Here is an 18,569-nt window from a genome sequence, read left to right on the forward strand (position 1 = left end):
AGAGACAAGGGCAGGGGCAGAGCCTGGGGCAGAGACAAGGGCAGGGGCAGACCAGGGGCAGAGGCAGAGCCGCCGCGGCCCCCGCGGGACACTCACATGAACCAGGAGCCGCCACTGCCGCCCGAGCGGAGAAGAAGGACCCGCTACCCGGGGCTGCTCCAGCGAGCGCCTGAGGTTTATAAGCGGGCGCCCGCAAAAGGCTTCGCTGCTCTCTGCAAGCACAGGGCTAAAGAGCACCCAACGCCTTGTTCCCAGAGCACTGGCGGAGCACGCGCGTACACGGCGGGGAAGGGGATGGGAAAGGGTATTAAACTCTTTCTTTGTAGTTGTTTGTTTGGTGTTGTTTTTTTTTTTTAAAGACCCGAACGCAATAAAGCTCAGGCATCGTGCAGGCCGCCCCTGCGGTCCTACAGCGGGCGGCTGGCGCAGCGGAGTGACGCCGGGGCGGGGAGGCGGCCCTGGTGCAGGTACCGCCGGGAGCCTTCCCCATCCCCATCCAACAGCTCTTCCCTTGAGGACCCCTGGCTGGCGAGCTCTTAGCGGCACAGGGCTGATCGGGGCCGCTAGCATTTCTATAGCGGTCGTTTAGCGAGCCGGGTGAAGCTGATTTCTCTCCTACAAGGTTCAGTCCCTGAACAGCCGCTTCTGTCGGAGGCATCAAATGGTGACAAACCCCGTCTTTGTATCTTTGTAGGGACACTGGTGTAGCAGAGCGGGCAGGCAGCCTGTACGCAAAAGGCGCTGATAAGCAGGTAAAAGGAAAAACTGGTAAAAGAAATAACAGGTTTATAAAGGAGAGAAATGGGGATGAAAGTCTATTCTGATCTATCAAAATAAATACCAAAAACTGTAATTTTTTTTTCTTCGTACCGTCCAAGTGTTGTTATTTTCTCCCACTGGCTGAATGTTCAGCTGCACGTGTGAAACTCGAGGTGTCCGTGTAAATTTCACCAGTTCTTATGCCTGGTTTTCAGGGCAGCAACTTTTTCATCTGTGTAATGACCTTATAAATGCTCCAAACAGCACCAATAACTCCTGTGCAAATGTAATGCAGGTATAGAACACAGGATATTTGTGTATATATGACAAAATTCCAAATATTGCTGAGATACAAGCCATCAGCAAAGGTTAAGAAATGCTCTATTTCACTTGAGTAGTGATACTTTAAAATACCCCCACAAAGGAATTACTGTTTAGCATTTTCATGAAATAACTCTTTAAATATGTGTTAGTTACCTGTGCCAAAAGCACCATGATAACTGTCTGGGTTCCCTCCCTTCCCCCCAAAATTCAGTGTTCATTGAAGGCAAAAAAATGGCACCAGAGCCTTGTCAAAATCTGGTTTCCATATTCTGTTTATCTTGAATAACAGTATTATAATTAAAAGTTTGGTATACTTTTATTTTCATCTATTGCTGAACTGGTGTATCTGAAATCCAAAGCAAAGTGTTTATTTTCTTCACTGAATTTACTAGTTTGGACAGAATAATGACAATGGTGATTTTTTTTCTCTTAAGTGTGCCTTACTGTCTGTAATTATCTGCCCGTGACTTCATAGTTATTCTTTATTTGTAGTCAGAATGCTTCTTACTTCAGTGAATGTTAGAGAAGTTAGAAAATCTTGTAAAAGAAGATATTTTAATGTTATGCCACAGGGGAAAATATTTGATTAAGCACAATTCTGCTTACATTTAGATTTTTAGCAATCTTATGGCATTTGTGGTAGATGTTCAGTTTATACTGCAAATTAAAAAAAAAAAAAAAAGTGAGATGAACTAAATTTAATCCACAGTTTCCCCCATCCCCTGCAAAAAATTAAGTTGATAACTTAATAGGTTTTATTATTATTGTTATTGTGAAATGAATGTGTCCCATCTCATTATTGTGATTGTCCTAACAAACTTTTTTTTTCTGTGGTCCCTTCCATAGGAATCTGAATTCAGCTTTTCTTCAATATTCATTATGCATTTTAATAAACTTTGTGTATAGCTGATTGACAATGGTGGGCAGTGGGAGACAAATCACAATTTGGGGGGGAGTTTTGGGAAGTAGCAGCACTAGGTAAAATTGCATCTTCTATTTCAGTTACTTTATTAAATTAATAATTACTATGATTGCAGCAGGAATATTGTAAGACTTAAGAACAAAGAAGTTCTGTGAAAGAATTTTTTCTTAGGAAATGGCCTACTTTGTTTAAAATACTGTGATTAATGAAAAGCAGTGTAAGTGCAGGATGGTCAGGCTACCTGCTCTCTTGGAATTGTTCTCAGTTGCTTTAAAAGTAATTCAGTAGCAGTTCTGATTATAATTATGTTTTAATGCAGAAAAGCTGCCTTCATTAGGTGGGGAATGTTTGCACCTGGATACTGAAGAGGTGTTTAAATAACTAGCCATTTCAAATTACTAACAGGTATTAGCATATGGCTACTTGTCATTTTTTCTGTACATGGACAGTTGAGGAGAGCCACAGCTGTGTTTCACTGGATGGTTTTATTCAGATTGGTCTGTTTGTATGGGCAATATTTGCTTCTGAGAGATTTATACATTTTCTTAAGGGCAAAGTTCTAAGTGTCCATTGACTCAATCACCTTAGCACTGCTACAGTGAAGAAGGTTTAAATGATGGGTAGAAAAGACTAAATTCTGAAGAAAAAAATATTTGTTCTCTGAGAGCAGTAGGTATTCAGAGGAGCAAATAAGCTGCTCAGTAGATGAGGAGCTCCATCCTGTATTTTATTTCTGAATCTTAGTCATGGACAAGCTATCTAGTGCAAGATTTTCAAAATGGTACTTGATCTGAATATTAAATAGGAATTTGTAAAGGTCTTTTTTTTTTGTGGCTGATTTTGCTGAGAATTTTGGTTAGTGTGTTTGTGTACTGTAAAGGTTTCTAAGGGAGATTTGGACAGAGGCAAGGAAGCTCAGGAAGGTCATTCAGAGGTGGGATGCAACAAATCCACTTCTCGGACTTCTAATCTTTATGCCCGACCTATTTCACAGATGTGATAGACTGTCTCTCATATATGGATTAAATGGTGCTTTGGAAACAGTGACTCAGTAGTTTTAGATGACACTAATAAGACAAGTCTTCGTTTCCTCTTCCATCTTTGCTGTTCTGGATTATCAGAATTCAATTTCCAGAATTCAATCCCAAAACTGAATTTGCCTTAACTGTTTGCAGTGTCAGTTTAAAATAACAAACCCTTCTTTTTCTCTTCCTGTTTTTATTTCAAAGTAATAGGGAGGTTCTGCAGGATATAATTCATTCCTTCAAGTCATAAAATTAATGCAATATGTGTCTCTTCTACATAGTACAAGTGAGTTTGAGGTGTAAAACTGCATTTGTTGACCCTAAGGACGATGTGTAGCACACTCATGGGTTTATAGTTCTACCAGACTTCGATGTGGAGTTAAAGAAAAACAGACAAAAAACCACAAAACAAACAAAACCCCATTTAAAATGCTTTCATGGTCTCCCGTAGAATTAATTCTATAATAAGAGAACCTGTTTTAATGCATACCTTTTAAAATTCCTTATTGATTCCTTTAGGTGGGTGTCAGGAAAGATTGCTTATATCATGTCTTCCTTTCTCCTGTCTGCTTTCTAACCAAAGGAAGCAAGGGATAAGTTGAACACATTGTAGGTGGTATAAATCATCCTTGTAAGCTAAATGATCTAGAGTGCAAGGAAAGTTTAATCTCTTAAAATGGTTTATTGAATTAATGAAATTTAACAGTTGTGTTTATGAAAATTCCTTTCTAAATGTCAGCTGAATGCAGGTACAATGTATTAGGGAATTATTCTCTAACACTGTTTTTCTACAGTAAAAATGAAAACATCTCTCAGTAAATATATTGTATTCTACATATGTACATTTTTAGAAACATAATGCACTTTGCTGCTTAGATGTAATTTTACTCTCCTATCCCTCAACTCTGATCCTAATAACTTGGTTTTCTTTTATTTTAGAGCAAATATTAAGAGGACCATTGTGCCAAGCAAGATTATAATTCAATCTCTAAGTCAAGCTATATTTTCTAGATATTTAATATATATTTTCTTTCTGAAGCTGAGTAGTTCATTTGGCAGACGTGATGTTTTTACAGGAATGTGGGTCTTGTTATAAGTACACAGCTAAAGGTTTCCAGTTGGAATTTGCTGCATGCCAATAAATCTTTTTGCTGGCACCCTGTCCAACTGATGTCTTTCCAATGGAAAATTCTATCTGTAATTTCCATTGTTCACATCCCAAAATAAATAATTTACGCCAAAAAAAAGAAATATTCATGAGATATGAAAGTGTTCTGTATTTACAAATAAGACTTTTAATACAAATACTGTTATAAAAACTACAATGCTCAATGCTGTTCCAGATTTATTTTCTTCCTTTTTCAAGTTTGATTCCTTAATTCTATGCATTCACATTTAATATGATGATGTTTATTAGAATGTCCCTATTTCTTCAGAGGAGAAAAAAAATCACAAATGTGAGGAGTTGTTTCAATGTGGTTTGTATCTTAGATTGGACTGTATTAGTTCAAACACAAGTACATTCCGTAATTTCCATTTGTCTAGACTTAGTAAATACGTTTGGTATATAAGGATCTTTGTGCTGCCTATATGGAGTCACTCTCAGTTGGGGTTCATGAAATAAATTTAGTAGTTTTTAACTGGGAATGTTATGCTTGAGACATGATTGTTCCCATAGAGAAAGAATAATTTTGAGACACTAAATTGTTAGGTGTTCTGTTTCTCCTGTGTGACTTCCTCAGGAGAGAATCCCTTTTCCTGAAAGCAGCAGGTTAATTTTGGCTTAAAGAACAAAAAAGTAGTGAATAGCTTAATTAGTGCTCTGCATAATATTCTTTTTCTTGCATTTTGTTTCATGAAGCACCTAAAATGTTAAAAAATTATCACATCTGATTTGAAAGAATTATGTTGCATTTATACTTTAAGCTTGTTGTATTATTTCTTTTATGGGATTCAAATCCTGAGTGTTCTTCTTTCTTGTTTCTTGGAGAACTTGCATATTTGCCTCTGCTCTTCAGAGCTTTTAATTACTGTTCAGAGGAGAGAGCTTGTTCCTGCCGGAGAGAAAAGTGGTCATGAAATTAAGTGCTCCTGGACCTAATTTCAGGATAATTATTATTTTGCTTGACAGTCTCACAGAAATATTTAACACAGATTACTTCCTTAATTTGTTATTGACCCAGTGTGTGAGCTAGCAGTTTACCCATGGATAGGGAAAGGAATGGTGGTAGGAAAGAGGACTGTTACATCATAGCTTTAAATATTAGGATTGCTGTAGTATATTGATGCTGGATCATCACTAAAGCTGTGGTAATCTGGACTTGTGGCCTGCTGATACAAGGTGGTATTCTAGAAGAGTGTTGTCTGTTTGGTGCCTTTACTGTTTTTTGAATAAATAACCTACTATATTGAAGTAGTTATCTGAAGATTACTTGTATTAAAGCATGTATCTGCTCCTAAAAATAGTTGTATTTGATTCTTAAATCTGTGTTTAAAACTGTGGTTATATTTTCATCTTTAAATGTGGTGTTTGTGATGCAGCAGCACTGTTTGATTATCATTATTGTGTTTATTATGCCAAAATGTCCCTTTCTCCCATAACAGAGAAAAAAAAAATTATTGCATTAATTAGTAAACAACTAGGAACCTGTATACTTTGCAGATAAATTTTTACTTTGTATTCTCTGTTTAGGGAACACAAATTACTCTGAAGAGTTTAAGATTGTGTGAAAAAGATGTTTCCTTTAAAAGACTCTGTGATGGGTGCCTCCACCTTCTTTGCCTCAGCTCTACCACATGATGTTTGTGGAAGTAATGGTCTTCCTCTAACACCTAACTCCATAAAAATTTTGGGGAGATTTCAAATCCTTAAAACAATCACTCATCCCAGGCTTTGCCAGTATGTTGACATTACCAGAGGTAAACATGGTGAGTATCTCTTTAATAAGCAAATTTTATGTATGTTTCCAGAGTTATATTTGTGACAATATATTGTAAGGTGACTGAGCAGAATACTGCCTTCATAGCACCACAGGGTTTCAGTCTTAAAATTACTGTGTACCTTTGCTGCGACTGGCAGCATTGGTGCTTCTGTTCCTTCTCTATAGAGTCAAGGCAGAGGATTGTTGTTTGTCCTGTTCTGTTGTGTGTTACACTAACTGATAAAAGCTAAGTACTTTCTACTTTTTATACCTCTCTAAAATTCTTATACTCAGTTGCTGTTCCATGTCTTTGTGTGGGACATGGAAATATGTGTATTTTTGATGCTGCACTCCTACACCCATGCTGTAATCTTACGACCATTTTCATGGGATGGTTGGGTTTTTTATACTTGATTTTCATCTGTTCTTGTTGTCTCGGTCATCTTGTGTTTTGGCTGCAAGCTTCCAGTATTCTTTTTTTTCTATCTCTTTAAGATTTCTCCCACTAATGGTTATTTTATTTTAGTACAGCTATTTTTTGTAGTAACTGTTATCACACTTACTGTTAGCTCAAATAAAGCTTCAGTTGATTTTTTTCTGCTCTTGATGATCTTATTCTTTGCAAGCTCAGCAGGACTACAGCACTTAATTTCCACAAAAAGGCTGCAACACCTGTGAAAATTTAAGTGATTGCCACCTTTAACTTTTAAATCAGCAATGTTCCCATATAAAAGCACATTGTATGTATTTGATTAGCTACAGGGTCTCATAAAGTAGAACAAGTAATTTTTGTCCCCTTTAGAATGCAGTATGATAGAATGTTTAAGATTTTTAGAAGATTAGGATATTGCCAGCTCCAAACACTGAAGTATTCTGTGGGGCAGGGAGTTCTTTATGCATTTTTCTTTGCTCTCAAACATGTGAATTTTTCATTTATGCAGTCAGGAGATCTATAAAGCTTAGTCACTTTCGTTTGCTTTTGCTAGTACCTCTTGAAAGAGAAACTGGGATTTTCTTACAGTACTGTTTAGGATGAAAGGTTAGGAAGCATTAACTAACGTAACATTTAATAAATCAAAAATAAGTAGAAAACCGTGACCTTTTTGACAATGAAGAGTAAAATGAAGATTTTGTGTGTATAAATATGAAGGAAAAAATACTCTCTGATAATTGAAGTAATTTGATGGATAGCAAATAAAATGTCTAATCATGAAATCAGGAGACTGTTCCTAATGGTTAGAATAGCAGCTAATAGATTTCAAATAATATGGCAAATTTGATGGCAAATTTTATCATTCTTATACTGACAGAACTTTCAATTTGGCAGTTCTCTGCATAATGATTTAATGTTTGTGGGGGGTTTTTTTGCAAATGTCAATTTCTGTTCTTACAGAGGAACATGAGAGCAGACTAGGAAAACAGTGCAAAAAAAAAAATTACATGTATGCATCTCCCCAGAAGACCCTCAAAGGGGAAATATAAAAAAAAACCCCCACATTCAAATGTTGGGGGTTTTTTTTGTAAAATTGAACAACTTTTAAATCTTTCCTAGCATTGTAAGAGGCAGTCTCAGAATTTTTTCCTCCAAAGAAAGCATAAATGGTCCTTTGATTTTAAAAAGGAAGAAAGAGTTGAGTTACAAGCATTCCCGCTTTAATGTGATGACAGGTGTTCCTCAGTTTTCTACTTTTATCTAACTCTAACAGTCATCTTACAAAAATGTGTGTGAGATAGTTTAGTTGATTTGATTTTTGAATCTGTACATTGACTAGTGGCTCATCTATGAGTAGTGGAAGCAGCAAAGCCTAGCTACTTTAGGAGTCTTCTCACACCCCCATGTAACATCTTATACCTTTGTCTTTTCCTGCTGTATGATTGTTGTCTTCAGTGCAACTATAGCTTTGGGTTTTCCTCTGTATTCAGAGCCAGCCCATCAGTCTTCAGAACACGTGGGACCTCTGCAAGGGCTATAGATATTTGTTGGGCAAGAGGTGCTGGAGCTTGTTGGCTCATCGGGACTGAAACTCCTGTGCTCAGCCTGAGTCCCTTTTCCTCAAAGCTGGTGTTACTTTGAGTCTCTTTTGTCAACCCAGCTACATATTTCTGCAAATTTATAGATGCTTATTTTGAGACCTCTGTTCTTCAGTCAAATCTGATTGACACTGGCTGAGGACTTCGACATTTGTTAGGAGATTACTGGATGGATGGATTGACAGTGCTTCACATGAGGAAATTAGAAAGATAATCTGCTGTATCTCATAAACAAAAAATAGTGGTGTTATCCATAAATTGTACTTCTTTAACATTTAATTATGTGTAATTTTCCATACAGTGTATGTCAAAATTCTTTAACATCTGCCAAATAGGTATAGTGTGAAGTCTATACTCCCAGGATCTCATCTGGATTCCAGTCCTGCTATACATTTTTATTTTTTTTTTCCTCCTATTAGAGAGACTGGTTGTGGCGGCTGAACACTGTGAAAAGAGTCTGGAAGATTTGCTACGTGAAAGAAAGCCTGTTAGGTAAGGTGTCAAGCTAATTCAAATCCACTCATCATCATTTCACATATCATCTGTGGGAAGGTCCTGGACAAATTTTTTAACTTTTACTGGATTGTATAAATTTTACTTGTTTAAAATTTAACCTAAATACATTGTTTATCAGATAAAATATGTGCCTGAAGAGGGAGTACTCATTTCCGTGCAATTCTAAAAGCCGGAAGAGTTACAGGGAACTTCTTATAAATGAAATACTTTGTAACTTGTAAAATCCTGTCTGTCATGTGATAGTAGCTTTGGGGTTTCCTTTTGAAGATAAAACCAGGCCTATGAAAGGATAAGGAACTTTCTAAGAATTAATTTGAAGATTAAGTCTGCCGGATCATGAAATACAGCTTTCACTAGAATGGATAGAATTTGGTGTGTGTTTTTTATATGCAGAAATCTATTAATTTATCAGCTAGAAAGTGAACAAGATGTCAGATATATATGCCAGGGTGCTAATAAGTGATTTGAATTTGAGTTTATGTAGTCACTTCAGCAACACTTTGGTCAAAACTAAGTGCAAAGGCTGGATATCAGGACTATTTGCTTAAATACTAGGATATATGGAGTAGTTGAGCTGTACCTTTAATGAAAGAAACAAAAATCTCAAAATCCATGTCAGGCTTGTTGCACAAAGTGTTAACTGTCATTTTAAAATCTGTCATATTACCTTTGAAGTAAAGAAGTGGTATATATGTAACACAGAAGATGTGAAGAGTGGAAGGAGAATAACATTATTTTTTTTTCAGGAAAACTAGACATTATGTGCTAACTGGTTATTTCAGAACACAGAAAATATATAAATATAAAACACATTTAGAAAAATCCAGAGTCTCCTCATTCTACCTTTTGAAGTTTTTAGCTTAAGTTAGATTTCACCTCTCTTCATATTTATGCAAATGTAGAGATGATAATTAATCAGTAAAATAATTGACAATTTTTTTCCTGGTTAACATGAGGCATTTCAAGTGGGCTGTGTTTGATGAGGTACTATACTTCTGTGACTTCCTGTGACTCATCCCAAATTGGGTTTGTATAAAGGGACTAATACTGGATCTGTAGCTGTTTGAGTCTTGCAGCCCCTGAATAGGATGCTAACAATGTCTGGCAGAGATCCATCTAAATGAAAAATGCCCTGTGTTTGTGTTAGCATTCTGTAAGCTTAAGCTTGTATAGCAGTGTATGTTGCAGAGGACTATAGCTTGAGGAATATTAAGGAACTATGATTTCCATTTTTTCTTGAGATAGAGAGGTAGTTAGGTGTAAAGGGTTTTTCATGTGTGATGTGTGTGTATATATATATCTTATAGTTCTTCACACAGTTTTGCATCAGGTTCCTTTTGTACAAAGTTCCAGAAATAATTAAAGCATCAGAAACTTTTTTCTTTCCTTTTTCATTCAGTTCTCACACTATTGTTTGAACATGTGTGTTGGTGTTAGACGAGGAGCAGCCCAGACTGCCTGCTGTCTCATGACTGTTTTTGAAAAAGCATGCATGTAGCTCTTTCAATTTGGTTCAAATTCCTTGATACAGTATGCTTAAGTAGGTTCTCTGACAAAACTTTCTCAAATAACAATGGTCTGTATGTACCTCCATTATGCCCCTCTATACTTCCATGTGTTTTGTGGCACCCAGAAAGGTTTTTGAGATTTTTTTGGATAGTTTGGTAAGGTATGTGACTTTGGGTTTTGGCTGAAAGAAGTTAGTTTGTCATAGTTACCTCAGCTCTTTGGGCTGTGACTCTGTTGAGAGTAGTTGCACAAAGCCTGGCTTTATTTCTTCCCTCTTGTCATGAGGAAGTTTTTACTGAAGTAAGTTATTCTATTATCTGATCTTTCTTCTAATGAGCCAATTGGGATTTCTTCTGGAAGTTACAACACCTGAGGTATAGGGCTAAAATATAGCCTGTATGTATATCCATAGCTTTAAGAGACATTAGTGACTCATCTGCTGAAAATTGCAGCTTTTGCAGTAGTAGCTAAACAGATAAATTATGTTCACTTCAAATGAAGTTTCCTGCAAGGCTGATGTTTTCCTTCTATTTTTTTTTAATGAAAACAGAATTTTTTGATTCTTGTATGAGACCTAGAAATGTCCAGAAATAAGTTGGATGGACCATTTCCCAGTTATTGGTTATGTGATCTGTCTATATCAATTACCTTTGGAGGGAAGTCTTTAGCTTTTTTTATGTGTTCTGATTGTATTGGTCACTGGTAGCACAGCTGGTTACACATCCGGAGTTGATGCATATGCTATTGCAATTAATTTTATAAACTGTTTATGGAATGTGAGAAACTGCTTTTCTCGTTTCTTGATTAATTTTCCTTACACTTGCCAGTAACCTAAGTCCTTTGCACCTGTACCACAAGCTGATGCAAAATCAGCAGGAAATCTTCTATTATTTTAGTGCTGAAGTTCAAGACATTACATTATGGACTGTCTGTCTTTCTATACATATTGAAAACAGGCCATACAGTTGTTTGGTAGTTATTTGCAGTTAGTCTTTGCTGAAGTCATGCATCAAGTAGGCATACATTCCTTAATATATGAATTATACTTAAAAAAAAAAAAAGTAGGGAAGTTCTATCTTAAGTTAACCTCAAACTTTCCCCAGGTTTTCTAACTCTGATGAATCAGTTGCACATAGGAGCCAAATACTGGAAATTAGACCTCTACTTTACCTCCTCTGTCACAATGCAGAAAGTCATTTTACTGAGGTTATCACCAAAAATTTTCTAGGAGCTGGACTTGTGTTATATTCGGGAATTCATTCATTCATTACTTAACAATAATGTGTAAGCAGTCCCTAGCCATTGCAGAGATGGTTTGTCATTGTCCTCAAAGTTAACATGCTTAACTTCACTTTCAAAGATTAAAGCACGTAAGTGTTTGGTAGTTTACAGCCATATTATTTTCTGATTTGAGTTTTGCATATTTGGGATCCTGGATTAAGCCTCTGCTGCTGTTAGAACTCTTATCAGGTAAATTTCAAGAACTCTCAAAGGGATGAAATGAGTGTCAGCTCTCGCAATTCTTACCATACATAACCAGATACAGGAAAGGAATTTAATATAGCTCTTCTTTCTGTCTTTCAAGGGATAGCCATGTGACATTAATCCCAATTTTCTTTACTGTGCTTCCATAGGGCATCACAATAACAGCAGGAGAGCTCTTTTGGAGTTGTGTGCCACAGGAAACTCAGGCTGCAAACATGGATAAGAGTTTTAGGGTAGGATAAAAAGTTTAGGCATTGATAACCCGTTTTTCACCAGACTACTGTCCATTGTTCTCTGTGTGAGAGGTTGTAGTCTGGGTCGTTGTTTCCTGTTTGTTCAACCTCAATTTAGTGCCCTGTTTGTTGTTGCGCTCAATCAGAGAAAGTATGCACTTAATTTTAGTTTATATCAGTCGTGTTAGTGCAAAATCAGCTCTCTGAAGTATGTTCAGGAGTGAGTTAAATATTTAAAGAGCCATGAATTTATGTATACAGTCACACAAAAATAGTAAATACCTGATTTAAGATCGTAATAGCTTACTGCTGTTCAGAGATTTGAAAATGTGCCTCGGTCTGACTGGCTTCCTCTGTGTCTTCTTGCACAAGCAAGGATTTTTGTCTTGTGAATGAATTGAAAATAAGTCACAAAAAATTATGGTAGGTAGACATTTTGTACTTTAACAGTCTCACTAAGGGTAGTGGTAGTCAAAATTTTCCTAGCTCTTCAAAGATGCTAGTTATTGGAGCATTGTTGATACCAAAGAGCAGAATGTAGGATGTACATTTATCTTTGAGGTTCTCCATCTTTTAAACATGTTTCTAACTACTCCTTTGAGATACTTTTTCCAGACAGTGTTAAAGGAGTTATTTTCTCTACTCCTGTCCTGTTATAATAGGAGTTGTGAGCATTTCCTTTTCTGTCATGCTTGAAGTGTATTTCTTCTTTGAAGAAGTTGGTCTGCACTTGTATTCATAATAATAAAAATGCCAGCAAATACTGACATTCAGCAGACTTTTGGCACCTACAGTAGAATTTCTGGATTGGTCTTTAATTTGTGGCTTGGACAGTCTAAGTCTATTCCTTTCTTCAATAAAATATAGTTGTCATATGTTTTGAAAGTCATGGTATTGAAAAATTACTAGTGAACCATCAGAGATACAAGGTATAGTTTGTTATACATGGAACATTTGATGGGAAGCAGACTATGTCTGCAGCTGTTTACTAGTTTGGAGAAAACATGATCTGAGTGATTCGGATGAGTACATTTTATTGGCTGTATTAAATAGTTGTCTTCATTGATTGGACTAGATTTCTTTATGCCATCGTTGCTGTTAGTGTCCTCTTGGCAAACTTGAAGTGAAACTGAAGAAATTAGATGGGAGGAAAAGCAATTTCTGAGTAGCCAGGCGTTCTTCAAAAATATTGTAAAACAGGTGCAAGTCATCAAAAGGCTGAAGGTTTTACATGATTTGCCTTGAAGAGCTGCATATGAGCAGAGTTTCATAGGCTGAGTATATTCTGCTTTGAATCAAGTCTGTGTTGGAATTTCACATGAGAAGTCCATATGTCACAATGAGGCTGCACTTGGCAAGGATAAATTATGTAACAGTAAGATGAAGTAGCATTAATAAACAAACTTAAAATTATTTTTTTTCCTAAGCATGTGTGAGATTCTATAGTTAGGGCATTTAGTGTCTGTAGACTTTTCCTTTAGTTTCTTGATAATGCTTTAGTTCCAAATCTATGATGAAACATTATACATTAGTCCAGACTTGTTTATATATTGTCCAGTTATGCTTTTCTTCATGTAGAAGTATAGTTTTATTTTTGTAAGTAATTTTTAGTCTGACTGCAAATCTTTCTGTAGTGTTCCTTTTAGCATAGATTGTCTCCTGGGACTGCCTTTCCTCTCACAACAAGAAAACAATTGGCACTTTTCTTGAGGTATTCAAGGTGGACATCGTTACTCTTGATGTTTGAGTGACCTTTCTGGGTATGGAATCAGATTCTTTGCTTGTATAGTTGGCTGCAATGTTTGATAGCAGCACAAAGACATTTCGGTACCTATGTCCATGTCTTCCTTACATGTGAAGTGTAACAGTGAGCGCATCCTTGTTTCTTATCTTTCTCTATTCCAGGAAAAAGCAAAAAGAGAAGAATCCTACTTTTTGAGATGAATGGTCTCTGCTTCTTGCTATTAAAATGTAGATACAATAGCTGTATACAATATAAAGTCTGGAGATGTGGGAGAAGCGTGTGATTGCTTCCTCTGTAGTTGCTTTTAGATACTTCATACAGATTCCATGCTAAAAGCAGTATTAAAGATCTTGAGCTGAAGATGAGTTATGCTGAGTTAATTGAATACAAAAGTAGTGGGAAGTTTGGAGTCTACAGTTTTTAGTCAAAGAGGATGTTGGGTTTCTCTCAAACAGACCAAACATCATCCTCAGTAGGGGAGTGGCTTCATCCTGAAGAGATACTTGTGCAAGGAACTGTGTAAGGAACATGTTAAAATTCCATTCTACGTGAATGAGCAAATTGCTACTAATGAGCTAATGGCTGAAAACCCAAATGTCAAATTTGTGTTGTGCAAATCTTGCTGGAGTTAAGGCACATTATTTATCCTAATGTTGATTTATGATAGTTGTGTTTAGAATAAAAATTGCCTGTAGACTATGAGAACAAGTTATGGTTAGTATATGCTTATTCTAACTCAATACAGTATTTGACACTTTATCCTGATTTAGGAAGCAAAAAAAAGGAAGAGCTAACACTCATTAGACTTGCTATACAGTGCATTGTTCTAAAATGGGATTTTATTTTTAAAGTGCAAGTTCTTGCCTTTGGAATGGCTGAACAATGTCTTCAGGAGAACATTTGTCACTAATTAGGGGCTAGTTTATTTAGATGCATTGATATGCTTAGAAACATCTCTGTCATGGTTTGAGATTTTCTTCTTTGCATGTGAATGTTCTCTCCTTGGGTTTATAACTAGATAGATAGCAGGGAGCTAGAAAATGCTGTGATAGAAGTGTTTAGAAGGCTGGAAGTTCAGGCTAGTTTTAAGGTTTAAAATGTTGACTTCATTCATTAGCAGCACACATTTTGCTAAAGGTTAGCTCATGCCTGTAATTAATTATCACTGTGTTCACAAAACAGAACACTTACTGCAAATTACCTGTGAGTATACAATACCATGGAGCTGATGCTGTACAGTCAACAGTGGCATCTATGGGCCATGGTGGTTCTTAAAAGCCCCTTGAAACTTCAAGGTGGAAAGGCTTGAGAGCTCTTTTAGTGAAGCATGGACTGGTCTTTCTTCTACTGTTATCTATGCTTGATGCTTCTATGTAACCACTCACCAGCCCTTGCAAAGTGTGGTCTCTTGTGCTCTCAGCATTGCTTGTTTTATGTTTTGCCAGTCATACTTCCTATGTATTTGGGAGTATGTCCTTCATATTTACAGTGCATTGTGTTTCTCATGCCCTTTCCTCAGGCAACTTTTGTTGTGTGGGTTTCTCCTACATGCATCTATAGTCATTTCTATTTCCCCCTTTGGTGGTGACATTTCTCATATCACATTTAATACTAATTGTATACTGATGGATAAATTTCTGCTTTGTAGTCAGGCATCTGCTTTGGCTACACGTAAGTTTATGGTTACCTCTCCAGATAAGTGTTTCCTCCCTGTTGTGATGACGTGTACTAGTTTATAGATCAAAGTGATGCTCTCCCTAATGGCTGTTAGAATGTTAGTTGTTAGCTATGAAATTCCTAAAGCACCATTGCTTATTGGCCTAGTTGCAAAGTCTCTTTGATCACTTGCATTTGCAGACTGTTCTTCTCTCAGAACTTTCCATTCTGTTTCACTTTTAAGTAGTGTCTGTACCATTGATACAGGGATACAGATTTTTTTTGAGCTAAACACTAAAATGTACCTAGGTAGGCTTTTAACCTTAGATATTTAGATTTTTTTTTTTAAATTACGTAATAGCCAAGTTGTTTGTTAAAATAATACTGTTGCAAAGTCTACTGATCTACAGAAAATTCCTGGCTTTAGGACAAGATCTGTGCAGTGTTGCAAGGTTTGTTCATAGCTTAAAAAATTCTGTTGCAAATTTATGGGGGGAAGAGGTTTAATTAGGAATGTGTCTTGTTACTAATGCCTTATCTTCCTATAGAGGTGCCTGCAAGAATTAATAACAAAAAATCAGTTCTGTCTGACTGCAAGGACAGCATTATTTATTGTTAGCTAGTCATGATTTCTGGAGTTGTGAGTTCAGTTCATACTGCCACACAGCTGCAACAATGTTAACTGCCTTAATAACTAATAACTACACTTCATTCTCAGCTTTTCTTTTAAAACTTTTCATTGATCAGGTTATTAATGAGGTTTTATTTTCTAGTGATTCTGAAACCTCATTTTTTCTTCTGCTCTTGTAAACAGATCTTGTAGGATCGTAAACAGTTGGTACAAGTCAATTTCAGCTGTTTTGCTGTTGTGGCATTTACAAAAATAATAATACACTTTCTTTGCTTTTCTTTATAGGGAAAAAAACATTTAGCACTGTAAAACCAATGTTACAGTCTTGTATTTTGTGCATAGCATGTTCTTGAAAGGAGAGAAGATAATATGCAAACAAATTGTCTTAAGGAAAAAATATGGATTAATTTTTTTATAAGAATTACTTTTGTGGATATTCCCCAATTCATTTTCAATGCATACATTTGTTATAAAACCAAGAACTATATACTATAGGAATGAAAGCCTCTGTTGAAAGACTCAGCCAAAAGCACTGTTCACAAATAAAATATTTATAGCTTTTCCCTGTTGTGAAAAATGTGGCTTTAAGCAAAAACTTTTTAGAAAGCTTCTTCTTAGTAATGATATATCAAATTCCTCTGCTTGCAGTAGAAGTTGAAGTATGTCAAGACATCTAGTCTTGTAATGGTATGGTTGCAGAGTTTTTCCTAAGAGCAAGTGTAGATTATGGCCCACTCCCCATCAGAATTAAAACTTCAAAATGCTGCTGTTCTGGTGATTGTTTCTGAAGAAGAATTGCTATGACACTGATCTTTGTAGCAGATAATCCTCAGCTTTACTAAAATCACGGTTGTCTTTATAAAGTAGATATAAGGTTACACCTTCCAGTTTATGAGACTTGTGTTCTTTCTGGATAAAGACAGCAGTGACAAGAGGAAATCCTTCTGTCATCCTGTTGAGCTAAGCCAGTTCAGGTTGAAAAGAGGCTACTTTAGTATCTGAAAATAATGTACCTTGAGCATATGAACATTTATTTTATGAAGAAGTGCTTCAAACATAGACTGTAAGGTGGCCCACTGTTTTTTCATGTATATATGGCTGTGCATTACAAAAATGTTTTCCTTCTGACCTTCGTGTGTAGAAGAAAGCTGCACTAAGTTAACTCTAGCATTGTTAGGCAGTTTTGTTAATATTCTCCCAGCCCACTTCCCTTTTTTCCTGGCAAAGACCATGCTAGAAAACTCTGTGCAACTCTTTCTTAATGGGAAGGGGCAGAAAAGCAGTGATGAAATTAATAAACGGTATCCTGTTAGCAAACCTTTGAAAAACAGTAAGTTGGAGTGGCTAATGCAAAGACTGTCGACTTACTGACTTGACAGAATTGCTGCTGAACAAGCATATGGCAATGTCTGTTTTAAGGGTAGTATTTAAAGCTTTTAATAACTTTTGGATGTTTATTGGGTGCATTAATGGCACAGGATGGACAGTTTTGGTTAATTACTGTAACTTTTGATAACTCTGTAGGTTCCATTAGAAATTAATGCCTGGACGTCGAACACAGTTTTTGTTTCTCAGTGTGGATTCATTAAAGATATCATCTGATTATAAACAAGGAGATTGGAAATCGTATTTTTAAATTCTCTCTAGTGAATGATAGTGATGACTATAAATGATTGTTTTATTATGTTCTTCCCTTTAAAAGAGCACTTTTGATGTGCTCAAGGTCAACATAGTGTTTTATAACTGACTTCAACTGAGTTCAACACTTAGACTTAAAAATTGTACTTTAAAAAAAAGCTTACATTACACTAAGCAATTGATAATACGTATTATAACATAAGCTTTTTTAAAGTGTAATTTTTTCCTTCAATCATTTATATATTTTTGATGGAAAAATATGGAAGAATGGTGTTCTGTAAACTTGGTCTAATTGAAGTCATAATTTTATGTTACTAAAAGACTCAAAAATCTGTAGTGGAAGGGGAGAATAATGGGCCAAATTATGTTCTGTTAGGTAAGTGCTGGGTAGATATCCCTAGCTCAGAATAGAATTTTTATGTCGAGAGTGCATTGTCTGATACCTTGATTTGATAGTCTTAACATGCCAACTTCAGCCATTGGAAATGGTGTCTTCAGAGTGTGCAAAGCAGAGCTTCCCCTTTTACTAGTTTGTTGAAGCGATGTTGTGTGCTGGTTTAAAGGTAAACCAGCAGGGGAAATGAACCCAACTCAAAAGAGAGATTATAAGTCAGAATAACAATTTATTAAATAATACAATAAATAAGATTATACAGATAAACAATTGGTTTTAACCCACAAAACCCAAATGTATAACCCAGCACCCTGGGGCATGAACAGAGTGGTGTTCATTGGGCCCCCTGAGTCCAAAGTAAAAGGAGAGGGGAAAAAACCTGTTGATGAGAGTGCTGTTGCAGTCTGGTCAAGAGTGGTGGTTGCAGTCTGGTTGAAAGTGGTGGTCTCAGTCTGGTTGAGAGTGGTTGTCACAGTTCTTCTCTGGATCCCACAAGTGGTTAAAAAAGTCCCAAGACTCCAAGATTATATATATATCCTCCGGTTCAGGCAGGAATGCCCAGTACCTCCCTCAGGGCAGGGAGTTCCACAATGGATGTGAGGACAGGGGGCACCCTCCAATCTCACAGGTCTCTTAACACCCAGTTTATAGCCTGAGGAGTCAGGCTGTTCTGGGCAGAGGGTGTAAATGGTCTATTGATAACAGCTTCTGGGAAATGGCATGGAAGGCTATAGAATACACAGTTTTGGGTTACACCCATACAGTGATGAACTGGTCCCAA

At 36.5% G+C, this 18,569-nt stretch overlaps 2 protein-coding genes across 8 annotated transcripts in view; one reads left to right on the forward strand and one right to left on the reverse strand.

The window, feature by feature from the left end:
* AIMP1 (aminoacyl tRNA synthetase complex interacting multifunctional protein 1) overlaps positions 1 to 190 on the reverse strand; it is a 38,985-nt gene extending 38,795 nt beyond the window's left edge. For both annotated transcript variants that reach the window (XM_027635758.1, XM_027635761.1), the window contains exon 1: positions 97 to 190. In XM_027635758.1, coding sequence (XP_027491559.1) covers positions 97 to 98 — 2 coding nt within the window. In that variant the 5' untranslated portion in view covers positions 99 to 190. The remainder of the gene's footprint in view (positions 1 to 96) is intronic.
* Positions 191 to 406: 216 nt separating this feature from the next.
* TBCK (TBC1 domain containing kinase) overlaps positions 407 to 18,569 on the forward strand; it is a 97,863-nt gene continuing 79,700 nt past the window's right edge. For 2 of the 6 annotated variants that reach the window (XM_027635903.1, XM_027635908.1), the window contains exons 1-3: positions 428 to 752; positions 5,723 to 5,958; positions 8,402 to 8,474. In XM_027635903.1, the coding sequence (XP_027491704.1) occupies positions 5,766 to 5,958; positions 8,402 to 8,474 (266 nt within the window). In that variant the 5' untranslated portion in view covers positions 428 to 752; positions 5,723 to 5,765. Of the gene's footprint in view, positions 753 to 5,722; positions 5,959 to 8,401; positions 8,475 to 18,569 lie in introns of all 6 variants that reach the window. The other 4 variants (XM_027635905.1, XM_027635904.1, XM_027635906.1 and 1 more) reach the window with 4 other exon arrangements.

The sequence above is a fragment of the Corapipo altera genome, unplaced genomic scaffold (genome assembly GCF_003945725.1).
Source record: "Corapipo altera isolate COAL_440 unplaced genomic scaffold, ASM394572v1 22b, whole genome shotgun sequence".
Taxonomy (NCBI): domain Eukaryota; kingdom Metazoa; phylum Chordata; class Aves; order Passeriformes; family Pipridae; genus Corapipo; species Corapipo altera.